Source organism: Lagenorhynchus albirostris, chromosome X, assembly GCF_949774975.1.
Source record: "Lagenorhynchus albirostris chromosome X, mLagAlb1.1, whole genome shotgun sequence".
Lineage (NCBI taxonomy): Eukaryota > Metazoa > Chordata > Mammalia > Artiodactyla > Delphinidae > Lagenorhynchus > Lagenorhynchus albirostris.
The window spans coordinates 37,578,792-37,591,670 of NC_083116.1; the positions used below are offsets into that span (position 1 = coordinate 37,578,792).

The 12,879-nt window shown below is 40.3% G+C and overlaps 2 protein-coding genes across 2 annotated transcripts in view; one reads left to right on the plus strand and one right to left on the minus strand.

Annotated features, from left to right (window-relative positions):
- Positions 1–1,321, minus strand: part of COL4A5 (collagen type IV alpha 5 chain) — a 218,194-nt gene extending 216,873 nt beyond the window's left edge. The window contains exon 1 of the mRNA XM_060137786.1: positions 1,048–1,321. Within this exon, the coding sequence (XP_059993769.1) occupies positions 1,048–1,128 (81 nt within the window). The 5' untranslated portion in view covers positions 1,129–1,321. The remainder of the gene's footprint in view (positions 1–1,047) is intronic.
- Positions 1,322–3,082: 1,761 nt separating this feature from the next.
- LOC132513581 (collagen alpha-6(IV) chain-like) overlaps positions 3,083–12,879 on the plus strand; it is a 282,635-nt gene continuing 272,838 nt past the window's right edge. The window contains exons 1-2 of the mRNA XM_060138057.1: positions 3,083–3,104; positions 3,299–3,350. Of these exons, the coding sequence (XP_059994040.1) occupies positions 3,094–3,104; positions 3,299–3,350 (63 nt within the window). The 5' untranslated portion in view covers positions 3,083–3,093. The remainder of the gene's footprint in view (positions 3,105–3,298; positions 3,351–12,879) is intronic.

A 12,879-nucleotide genomic window follows, 5' to 3' on the forward strand; every position in this document is an offset into this window, starting at 1 on the left:
TTTAAATAATTTGTCACACACTTAATTCTCTATTTAGAGGTTAAGTGAAATTAAGGATGATGGGTTTCAGTCTGGAGAACATTTTCTCTGACAAAGCCATTCATTCCTTTAGATCTGCCTCTCATCCCCAGAAGGATAGTGGGTGGGACCTAGATACCCTTCTAAGAGATATATTAGGATTTTAATTCTACATTCCTAAAACTGAGTGGAAGTTTTTGCTCTGTCATTTCACGTGTACTTCCCTCCTCCACTCTCCTTTAAACCAGAACACTCATTCTCCTGTGAAAAAGAGACCGTTCTTTTCCTTTAAATAGGTGATGGGCAAATTCTCAATTTGTTTCAGGTGCCTTAGTAAGCTAAAAAAAGTAAACAACAAAAACTGAGAACTTAAAAAAAAAAAAAAAGACGCAGAAAAACCGAAGCCTGAAGCCATCCGTCTTTACCTCATTCTTCTTGGTATGTTACCTGAGCATTTGCAACAAGGATGTCAAGAGGGAAGCAGTCTCTACAGAGGCTTTACTGACCAGAGGTGAGGGTAGGTTCATGTTCCTTAAGGAAAAGGCAAAAGGGAAGAACTTCACAGGCGCGCTTAACACTTTGGTGGAAGGTGGATTTTAGAAAGGCCAAAATAGTAAACTATCGACAAAGTTTAAAGAGTGCGTGGATTGGGCACAACTAGTGAAAAGGTTAGCGGGCATGTAGGGAAACACTCGAGGTGGGAGGGTGCGGAGGAAAAGTTTTAAATATCCACCAGAGCTTAGTTATCTATTAACATGCATCCTCCTCCCCAGGCTCTGCTCTTGCCCCCAGAGCAGCTAGCTGCAGGGAAAGCAAGCAGCCCTATTTTTAAACACTTAAATCTCTCCCTTGGACTTCAGAAGGCTTGAGTTACTAGCGTTGTAAATAATGTTTCTTCCTAAACAAGTGAAGGCACACCTGAATTCCCTAGCCGAGGCCCAGGAGAAAGGAAGGTAAAGGCACAAAAAGTGATTTCAGCGTGAGAGCGAGGTGATGGGGTGGGGGTCGGGGGTAGAAGGAAGGACTTACCGCAGCCTCTGCGGGCTGCCCCCAAAGACTCAGGGCCAGTAAGAACAAGCCGGCAGCCAGGCTGACTCCACGCAGTTTCATTCTTCTCCGGCTCCCGCAGCTCCTTCAGCACCCGCACGAAATCCCTGGCTGGCTCTGACCAACTGACATAATCTTGAGGGTTTATAGGGAGAGAGCTAGAGCCGGAGAGAGACAGCGAGGGTGTCCCAATTGTGCCGGTCGTCTTGGGTGAGGAGAAAGTAGGTTTTTAAGAGTGGAAGGGGAAAAGAAAAAAAAAAAAAGCAGCAGCTATTCTTCCCTCCCCGCTCCCCTCCCCAAAGCCGGTCTCTCGGGAGCACTTTTCCCTTCTGTCCAGACTTGCAAACTTTTTCCTCGCGCAAGTCCCACAGATCTACTTTCCTCCCTCTCTTCCCCTGCACCGCCCCCTCCCCACCAGCCCTGGGGAATTTGAGGATCACTCCGCCACAGTTTTAGACCGCACCAGCAACCTGCGAGGGAGTGACGCTCAGTTATTTGGAGGAGGGAAACGTCCAGCCCAGTTGACTGCGCACCCTGACTCCCCCCGGGAAGCTTTTCTATTCGTTCACTTGCACCTTCCGTTGATACTCCTTTTCCCTGCCCAGTCCCTCTCTCATTGGTGTGAGCACCAAAGCCAATTACAAATAGACCTGAGCTGGGACTATTTTTTGTAGCGGAGGGATCTAAGAGAACGGTTTCTTTTATTGTTAATGATTAGAAACAAATTTTGGTGCCTGCTCCCAGGGCTGCTGGGGTTGTTTGCTTTCCACCTGCTCACAGGAGGGAGTTTCTACATACAACAGAAAATGTGAAAATATTAGAAACATATAAATATATTTATATAATTAAATATATGCTTACAGCTGAAGAATTAAGAAAATGAACGTACATATACGTGTGTGAAGACTTTATGCATATTATATTCATATAAGATTTGGGAGCGTTCAGTAGATATGAGTAATTATTATGTGGTTGGATGTTATAGTAACACAGTCATATCTTTTTCTTTAGCTACATTGAATGCCATAATTAATATTTACCTCATACTGACTAACATAAAAGGCATTGACTCTCATTGCAGATGTTTCTCGGAGAGATTTAGGGTAGGGGATTAAATAACTTTAGTGCAATTTTCCTTAATACTAACACGGACACTTAATTGGAAATATTTGTATGGAGTTAATGGCAGTTGAATTGATGTCTCCCAAATAAAGTAGACTTGAACGTTACTTTGGTAATTCTGACATACAGATTTTTTAAAGCACCATCAGGCCCAGAAAATATTTTATGTGGACTCCTTGGGGGATCTTTTAGGGATTTCTTGACGAATTCTTCAGAACAGTTGTTATCTCACACCCTAGAATTTACCACTTTAGCGTCTTTCAGGGCTTTGGACCTATATCACGGGGGCCCACTTATCCTTAGGTTCAGCTCAGCTAAAGGTAGTTTTACAACCCCAGAAACTACCACCACCCCAAGAGGTTAGTGTGCAATAAATTAGAATTAGTGATATGCATTTGGGAAAGTGTGCAAAGGCCCATGTGTCTATGTGGGAGGAGTATGCCTTAATCTGTATATGTGTAACAGTTAACAGTGCTTTAAGAAAGTGTTTGATGCACAGTTGCTTACATCTTAGTGTGTAGGTCTGTGGGCCTGTGCGTGAAGCTGTGGAGATGCGTGGGAATGTTACGTGTAGAGGTGCCTGAAAGTGAGAAAGACGACCGGCTGCCCGAGGTAGGGGGGATGATTGACAGCAGACAGCCCCGCCCCCTTCCCCTCCATTCCTTCCTCCCCTGGTGCATGGAACTATCTTTTGAGTGCGGCAAGTTGTAGCGGGCACCGCTGACCGTGTTTCCCTTTGGGGCACCTCTTTATCTAGAAGCTGAGTTTAGTTTCTTCAGAAGTGAGCCACTTCGCCCCCCTACCCCATCCTCTTGAATAAGGAAACAGCCGCCAAGCATCCGATGAGCCGCGGCCGCGGAGCCGCTTAGCAGTCTCCCGGGACCCAGCTCCGGAGGAGCCGCAAGCATGCACCCTGGGTGAGCTGTTGCTGCCCCGAGCTCCTCTCCTCTTTCCTATTCTGGGCCACTTTGCCGGACCGGGACTATACTTGTACTTCTGTCATTACAGAGAAAGTTGGGGCAGGCAGCAAAAAGGGGTCGGGGGTCTATGGGCAGACGCAGGACCCCGGAGCCTAGAGAACCCATGTTATTCACCCTCCCTCCCGTTTCAGGTTGTGGCTTCTCCTGGTTACGTTGTGCCTGACCGAGGAACTGGCAGGAGCGGTGAGTCTCATCTCCCGACCCCTTTCCCTCCTCCTCCTTTGACCTCCTCCCCATCCCACCTCTTGTGTTTGTGTAAGGGGGTTGCAGAGGGTTGCGCCATGAAACGGAGTTCACATCATTCTCATTTCTACTGGGAGTTAATGGGGTTCTTAGAAAGGAATAGCACAGTGTCAGGCTAATGCCTTTGGGACTCAGGCATCTTTCTGTTCCAAAACTTCGTAAGGGGTTGGGAAAATAAAAGTAGAAGACACAAGAGGCACGCATTTCTGAGCGTCTTCCCGGACGGCTTAAAGATGACTGACATCTGATGCCTTTCTCTGTATCGATCTCCAAGGCAGAAGAAATGTAATTTTCCCTGGCTTACAAGAACATGAATTGGCACACAAGTTTGAAAGTGGGAGGAGTATCCAAGAAGTGGGACTTGGAAGTACCGAGAATGTTGTTAGAAGTTAAACTTTAAGTATTTTCTTGTGAGTCCTCTGACAGTACCAGGTGACAACATCTGGATTCTTTAACTGCCTGAACTGCACTGATACTACTAGATGATGTTCAGTTTCTGCCTGATGTTTCCTTTTACTGGTTTTCTCTATCATCAGAAAGTTAAAGTGGTTAGAATAGGAAAAAAAATTCTAAAAGTTAACATTTCATAGGCTGTTTAGATATCATCCATCAAGTCAGCTAGGGGCTGCAGGCAAAGGGTTTTCTGTAGACGTTTGGTCAAGAAAAGTTTAATAGATCCCAGAAAGTAGTAATTTCAATGGAATTACTAGGATAAGCTACCAAAAGTGGCGTGACCTGAATAATCAGAGATGCTGCAGTTTTCCAGACTCACTAGCAACTTACGCCTGCAGAAATAAAGTTAATCATTGAGTTCAAATATGAAGTTAACTATTGAGTACTGTTTCACTGTTCTATTTTAAAAATTCTTAATAATTGCCAAAGTCATGCATGTACGCTATATATGTGTGTATATATATATGTATATATATGACAGCTAAATATATATTCCAAATATTTACTTTGTGAGTTTTGACAATTTTCACTGATTGGCTCTATTTTTAATACTTCAGATATTTTAAAATACTATTTATAGAGCCATACTTAATTCAACCCAGTAAGATTACCTAATACTTTTATGGGAAAAAAATGGATTACTTTGTCCTGGTGTATGTCTTTAAGAAAATATCAGAATAAAGTGAAATGACTTCTCTTATGAAAAGAGGATGATGCCAGAAAACTTGACTTTTAATGTTTTGTGACCCCTTAACTCAGAACATCAGCTTCTATGTAAGTAAATTCTAGATTTTGTAAGCAGAGGTATTGATCTAGTTTTCTGCACACTTCCCTTTCTGATTCCTGCAGTATCCAAGTTTAGTTATATGTTACCTTGAGGCTCAATACTACATTTATTGAAAATGCCAGGTTTTGATTAGTTAACAATTTGTCTGGGAATCTTGCTACTTATAAAAATGTCATGCATGGGCAGAATACCCTCCAGTAAAACCTTTATTTCAGACTCTGGCTGATCGTATTCAGTGTACTTTTGGGAAAAGCATTAACAAATCATTCTAGGAGATTTCCCAAACACTGCATCCTATCACTTGATAACTTTAAAAGTTACTAGAGGATGTTGTCTTCATTTCTGAGAAGTGTTGAAGCATGTCTCCAAAATCATCCACTACTTTGGTGTGTGGATTTTAGACTCTGTCCCATTGTTTTACCATGTCACCTGCTATGTCAGTGTGACTGACCTTGGTAAGACTAAAATAAACCTTGAGATACACTGACAGTACTTTATTTTTTGCCTTCACTTCATAACTACTTCATTCACCTATTATTTACTTCTGCATTATATGTTTGACATTGTAAAGCTAATTTTTAATTTCTGGAAAAATGGCAAAGAGAAAGAGAAGAGTAACAGGATAAGTTCTCAGAAGGTGACTTTGCTGAGGGGAAGTTTTTTCCTTTGTATTCTTTGTACTGGATTATCATTTATATTAGCTGGTTCTCATCTTCTACTCTCAATTCCAGTTCATCATCTGGGTTTGTAATATTTTTCACCTTTCAGATGATTTTAAACGTTTGAATTCTTTGTAACTTTTTGACTTATATTAGTGAAAAATAACTTATAAATAGATTGGCAGGAACTATGTTGTGCTTCACTATGACAAAGTCTCTTCACTGTGAGAGTTAAACGTTGTCAATAAAGGAATACTGGTGAGCATTTAAGATAGGGTCATTTAGGTGCTTTTGAGTTCTTTCTTTGTCAGAGTTTATAAAGCAGTACTTTTGAAGGGATGGAAAACTAAATGTTAAAACCCAGGATTAAATAATGAATTTTCATTAAATTTCTTTTAAAAGAGTGCTGATCTTCATTTATTTGAAATATTTTCACAATTTATCTGAATGAGATAGAGCCTAGAATTTCAGAACATCCATATTGGTTTTTTGGTTATTAAGTGCCTAAGGCACCACACACAAAGATTTATTTAAACACAGTCTCTAACTCTGTAGGAGTTCACTTTCTCAGACAATGGTTGTCATTTTGTTCCTTAAAGGATAGGATACTTGGGACTTCCCTGGTGGTCCAGTGGTGAAGACTTCAATCTCCCAATGCAGGGGGCCGGGGTTTGATCCCTGGTCAGGGAACTAGATCCCTCATGCCACAACTAAAATATCCTGCGTGCCACAACGAAGATCCCACAGGCCGCAACTAAGACCCGGCACAGACAAATAAATAAATAAAAATATTTTTTAAAATATAGGATACTTATTGATAAATTACCATCAGCATCATGTTAGAGAAGAGACTAGAAAGACCCATATCTCACCAAAGGCCAATATGTTTAGAAGTTAAAATATATCCCAGATTAGTCAGGGTCCTCATGTTTTCTTCCCATTTTGCCCCAAATCTGCTTTCACAAGAGGATCTAATACAACCAGACATATTTAAAAGTCAAAGCCCAGCGGGAGAGTTATTGGAGTGGGGAAGAGGCAAAGGGGAGAAAACAACCTGTCTATTATCAACTCTGCCTAGAGCACAGGTAAAGTGCCTTTAGCCACATTCAAATCAAGATCTGATTGAAATACAAACTTCTTAAAGTTGTAACTTGCTCAGGTTGGTCCTTTCCAATGTGATTTTCAGTCATAATCACAGTCATCAACGTATGAATGGAGTGTTAAGGTTTTTCAGAGATGGAGAAAATCCCTTCCTAATGTAAGGATCAAGAGGAATATTTGCCTTGTTTGGGCTGTCTCTAGGATTTTTCTTTTTTTCTCTTTTAAAACAAGTTTATTAAGATATAATTTACATACCATAAATTCACACATTTATGTATATCATTCAATGATTTTTAGTAAATTTACCAAGTTGTACAACCATCACTATATCCAGTTCTAGAACATTTTCATCACCCCAGTAAGATCCTTCATATCCCTTTAATTAATCCCTATTCCCACCCCCCAAGCCTAGGCAAGCATGAATCTACTTTTCTACCTCTATAGATATGTCTTTTCTGGACATTTCATGTAAATAGAACCAATTAATATATAATCTTTTGTGTTTAGCATTTTTCACTTAGCGTAATATTTTTGAAATTCATTCATGTTGTAGCATATATCAGTATTTTACTCCTTTTTTTTTTTAGTATTGGTATTGGTATTTAGTATTGGTATTCCATTATGGATATACCCCATTTTCTTTATGCATTCACCAATGAATGGACATTTGGGCTCTTTCCACTTTTGGCTCTTATGAACAATACTGCTATGAACATTAACATACAAATCTTTGTGTGGGCATACATTTTATTTCTCCTGAGTATATGGAATTGCTGGGTTGTATGAAAACTTTATATTTAACCTCTTAAGAAACTGCAAAACTGTTTTCCAAAGTGGCTGTACCACCTCACATTCCATCAGCACTGTATGAAAATTCCAGTTTTGCTACATCCTTGCCAACACTTGTAATTGTCTGTCATTTTTATTATAGCCATCCTGGTGGGTGTGAAGTGGTGTCTCGTTGTGGTTTTAATTTGCATTTCCCTAATGACTAATCAATTAAGCATCTTTTCAAGTACTTATTAGCCATTTGGATATCTTCTTTGGAGAAATGTTTATTCAAATATTTTGCCCATTTGAAAATTGGATTGTCTTATTATTATTATGTTGTAAGAGTTCTTTGTATATTTTAGATACGAGTCTTTTACCATATATACAGTTTGCAAATATTTTCTCCCAGTCTGTGGCTTATGTTTTCATTTTCTTAATATGAATTCTTAAAGTAGTCTTCTGCTTTGCCTGCTAGCAAATATCCTATATCAGCTAGCTATGAATGATTGGAATATATAACATATATATGTGTGTGTGCACGGACATCAAATATGTATCTTGGGTGACTGGGAATGCTGATACATATGTATGAGTGCATCATCAAGTGAACCATCAAATGACTACATAAATAGGTAGCAATAGATGATAATGTAGTTATATTATTGACAGGTCAAAAGAAACATTTTCAGATAGGAGTGGAGGGGAAAATAGATATTATTTAATGTGTTACTAAAGAATCAGATAGATATATTACTATATCACAAATTTGTTTTATTATACATTTTGATGATTGGTTTCTACTGTAACCCCATGTGTTTTATTGACTACATTTAAAAATACTTTTCTGAAAGGGAGTCGGTAGGCTTCACTAGACTGTCAGAGTAATCCATGGTACTGAAAAAGAACCCATCTAGTTATGCAGTTGGTTTTTACAATTTGGTGTCTAAGGCATCTTCAGGTGTGAGGGCATTTGTATTGACTACAAGTGCCAACAACCTTTTAGATTCTAGACATATTATGGAGCCTCCAGTAAATATGCCTCTATCTTCTATAAGATCATAGTCAAGCCAAATCACAGGAGCAAAGTGGGCTATTCCCCTAATTACTTCATTAATATAATAATGAAGCAAATAGATTGACCTCAATTATCAATACATATTGGTGTTCACTTGCCTCAATTTGTGCTTAATTCCATAATTTCACCACCATGCTTGGAGTATAGACTTGTCCTATCCTACGTAGATGACAAGACATATACATCTAGAAAGAAGATATTAGGAAAGCACCATGCTGTATTAAACTACCAAGTCCTTTTAAGCTGACCAATGTCCCAGTGAGGCAGATCATAGAGCTCTAACTTGTTTTAAGGTCTAAATATAAATAGAACACCTGATAAGCATGCCCAAGGGAAAACTGACAGGAAAATTAGCTAAGAACAATTATCTACTCTTACCATCTGTAATTTATCCCGCTCCTAGGATATTTTTTCTTCTACAAACAATATTGAAGTCTCCTCCATTATAAAAACAAATAAAATTTTAACAAACCATGGCTTCATTTTCCTCTGTTACTCTAACCCCCTCAATCACATTACCACCAAATTTCTGGTCATTTTCTACTCTTCTTCAACAACCATCTACCCTTAAGCCTATTACAGTCTAGAAGGAGGCTATTCTACCAAAATTGCCCTCTTTCAAGTTACTAATGGATACCTGACTGCCAAGCCCAATGGTTTCATTGCAGTCCCCATTTTATCTGACTTCCTTACTGTAGTGCTTGGCATTCTCTAGTCATTCTCAAACCGCCTTTCCCCCTTGGTCTTCCAAGTCACGATGCCTCATTGTTTCTCATTACACTTCTCTGATTTTTCTTTCTGGGGGGCTGTGCACCATATGGCTTGCAGGATCTTAGTTCCCCAACGAGGGATTGAACCCAAGCCCTCGGCAGTGAAAGTGCAGAGTCCTAACCACTAGACCACCAGGGAATTCCCTCTGATATTTTTATTTCATTCATTCAACATTTATTTATTGAGCAGCCACTGTATTCTAAATAGTATGCCAGGCTCTGGTGACACAGTGGTGAACAAGTCAGGCATGACCTTTGCCATCATGGAGGTTACAATCTTCATCACTCCCTGGTCATAAAATGGTGGTTTTGCTCAGCATTTTTATCCTTTGCCTTCTTCTTGCCTCAACAGTTTTAACTATGCCTCCTATACATTAATGACTACCAAATTTTTATTTCCAGCCCAGATGTCTCTTTTTAGCTCCAAATCTTTATTTCCAATTACCTACTAAGTACCTATATCTCAATTAGTTGTTACATACAAAGCACTTAAAATGGCGCCTAGAGCTTAGTATAAGCCCTCAACCAATGCCAGGTCTTATGTTGTATTGCCCCAAAACACAGTGTATCTGAACATGAAATTATTTTCTACTCTACCATGATACTCCAACCTGCTATCTTTTTTCTCTTTGTTAAATGTCATCACCATCCACCCAGTTTCAAGCGAGAAACTATAGAATCAGGCACCAAACCTCATTATCTCCATCTCCACCAAGTTCTGTTAGTTTTACCAAAACCCCGCAGAATCCAGTTTTCTATTCATATTCTAATGGTTCCAAGTCTCATCATCATATATAAATAATCTCCTAACTAGTTTTTCTACCCCCTGACTCCATTCTAATCTCTACACTGCCACCAGAGTTATTTTATTAACAACAAATCCAGCTATGTTATCTCCTGATTTAAGTTTTGTTGGTTTCTTGTTTCTTCCAAGATTAAAATACATACTCCTTGGCTTGACACATTTAAGGGCCTTCATTATCTGGCCCCAACTACCATTCCAGCCTCATGTCTGAGTGTTTTTTCCTGCCACCTCTCCTTCTCAAACTCATAGTGTACATTACGCTTCATTCAGACTGAACTTCTCTCCATTCCCAAACTACTTTATGTTCTTTCACATTTTTTGCTCTTCTATATGCCATCCCCTCCATCTGGAATGTCTTTCTCCACCATTTACACCTTCTCTTCCTAGTGAACTCCTCAATCTTTAATACCCAGATAAAATGTTGTTTCCTCTATGAAACAGCCCCAGTCCTCTTCAGAAAGGATTTATTCTTCCTTCCCCTGTGCTTCGAAAACTCTTTGGGCCCCTTTGGTGGAACCTACCACATAGTTGTGAAATTCCTATGTTTGTATGCAACGTTGCCCTCTTCAAACTTACAATGTCCAGGATACTGCCAAGCATATAGGAAGTGATCAGTAGATGACTTTCAAGTGAGTAAACAGATCTACTCCTAATGGCCTGTAACAACTGCCTTTTCCTTGTCTCTTTTGAGAATTATAAATGTTAACTCTAATAACAGTTGCTTTGATGGAAAAATAACCACCTTGTTCAATGGTATAATGTTTAAGAGAAAGGACTCTGGAATCAGACTTATGTTTGAATGCTGCCTCTGCCCTCTGTGTGACGTAAGGCAAGTCATTTTACCTTTCTGAGACTCAATTTTCTCATCAGTAAAAAAGGGATAATAACACCTTCCTCCTGAGAGTGTCGGGTGATTAGAAGGGAGAACGTATGTGTAGTTACCATTCACAAGGTAGTTGCTAAATCCCCACTCTATCCCCCTATGGAAAAGTATTCTCTATTTCTTTTAATGCTGAGGGAAATTTTTAAAGTATTTCCTAATTTTGACAACTGATAAAAAGAGATGCCGGGGCTTCCCTGGTGGCGCAGTGGTTGAGAGTCTGCCTGCCGAAGCAGGGGACACGGGTTCGTGCCCCGGTCCGGGAAGATCCCACATGCCACAGAGCAGCTGGGCCCGTGAGCCATGGCCACTGAGCCTGCGCGTCCGGAGCCTGTGCTCTGCAATGGGAGAGGCCACAAGAGTGAGATGCCCGCGTACCGCAAAAAAAAAAAAAAAAAAAAAAAGAAGAGATGCCGGACAAGACTCTCATTTTGTAGATTGTATGTCTAGAAAAATGGTCGTGTTTCTCAATTTCCCCCTTGTCTCTTTTTCCCTCTTCTACCACTTTCATAATGACATATAATTACTAGTGCTTTAAGTTTACAAAGCACTTTCTCAATATCTTATTAGCAGCTCAAGACTACCCTGAGAAATATATAGGGCAAATATTCTCAGCCCAGAGAGATTAACTGATTTCTCTAAGATCACAAGTCCAGCAAATGGCAGCATTTGGGTTAAAACCCACTATACTCTGCTGTCTCTCTAATTCAGGCATCTTATCATCTCTTATCTGGACTCCAAAACAGACCTGACTTCCTCTGGTTTCAGTCTTCCCCTGCCCCCCACCCCCTCTCCTGATAGCCATCCTCTGCGAGCAAGGGGCCTATTCTGAAATACAAATATGATCATGCCACTCCAAGTTCCCCATACCCATCATCATCTGGCCCTGCCCACCCATCCAACCCCATCTCCTGTTACTGTTCTCATTCTGATGTTTAGACCACAGTTTGCTTTTGATGTTGGCTCAGCATGCCAACATCCTCCTGCTTTGCCTTCTGCTTGAAACACCCTTCTTTTCTCATCCTCTTTCTTCCTCCTGTCTCTGCCGATGGACTTAGTATTTTTCCCTTAAGGCCCAGTTTAGTGAATGTTTTTCTGAAATCTCCCCTTCTTTCTAGCCTTCTGTCTCCCCCTCTGTTTTTCCTTCTTTTCTTCCTTCAACAAATATTTATTTAGTGCCTTCTATGTGTCAAACACTGTGGCCATCCCTGTTGTTTGAAGGACCATGGCAAGTACCAAGCCAGTGTGGCTGGAACACAGGGAGGGGGAAGTAGAGGGAGGGAGGTGGAAGATTGTGTGGGGTGAGGCTGGAGGAACAGGAAAGTACCAGATATATCCTGTACTCTTTTTGTTTTGTTTTGTTATACTTATTTTATTTATTTGGTTGCACTGGGTCTTAGTTGTGGCACGTGTGCTCCTTAGTTGCGGCCAGTGGGCTCCTTAGTTGTGGCATGCATGTGGGATCTAGTTCCCTGAGCAGGGATCAAACCCAGGCCCCCTGCATTGGGAGCACAGAGTCTTAACTACTGCGCCACCAGGGAAGTCCCTACCCTGCACTCTTATTGGCTCCTGATTCCTTAGAGCATTTACCTAATGCCTGCACTAAGGTGTATTTCTCTGGTGGAGTGTAATAGGTGTTATAGTTATTGCTGGCCACCATCTCTGTGTCTAGCACTGGCAAACCCTTATACCTGGAGGGCTCACTCCTGTGGCACATATCTACCCCTTCCAGATTTATAAAATTTAGGTAAGTCATGAGGTATGTGTCTTTTCTTCAGCTTTTTGGGAGGGTTCCATGTTTTAAGTCTGGAGGTCTATTTCCTGATTTTTTTCCCTTTAATGGATTATAGTGTGGTTAAAAAAGTAAAGAGCTCCATATTTGGAGCCAAATGTTTCTCAGTTCAGATACAGACTTCAGCATTAATTATGGCCTTAGGAGAAATCACTAAATGTATTATTGGCTGAAAAATTATTACTATTGTTATTCTGCTCCCATCACTCACTGTGACTGCCTTTGCACTAAAAATGAGTGGTGAACCCATTTTGGGGGCATTTTTAGAGTAAATTGCTTAATTATGTGTTGAATTTGTATTTCAAGCTTCCTAAAGGGAGAAGAGTTAGAATTGTTATATTTGTTCCAGTTTCTCCAAAGCCACTTCTACCTCTGC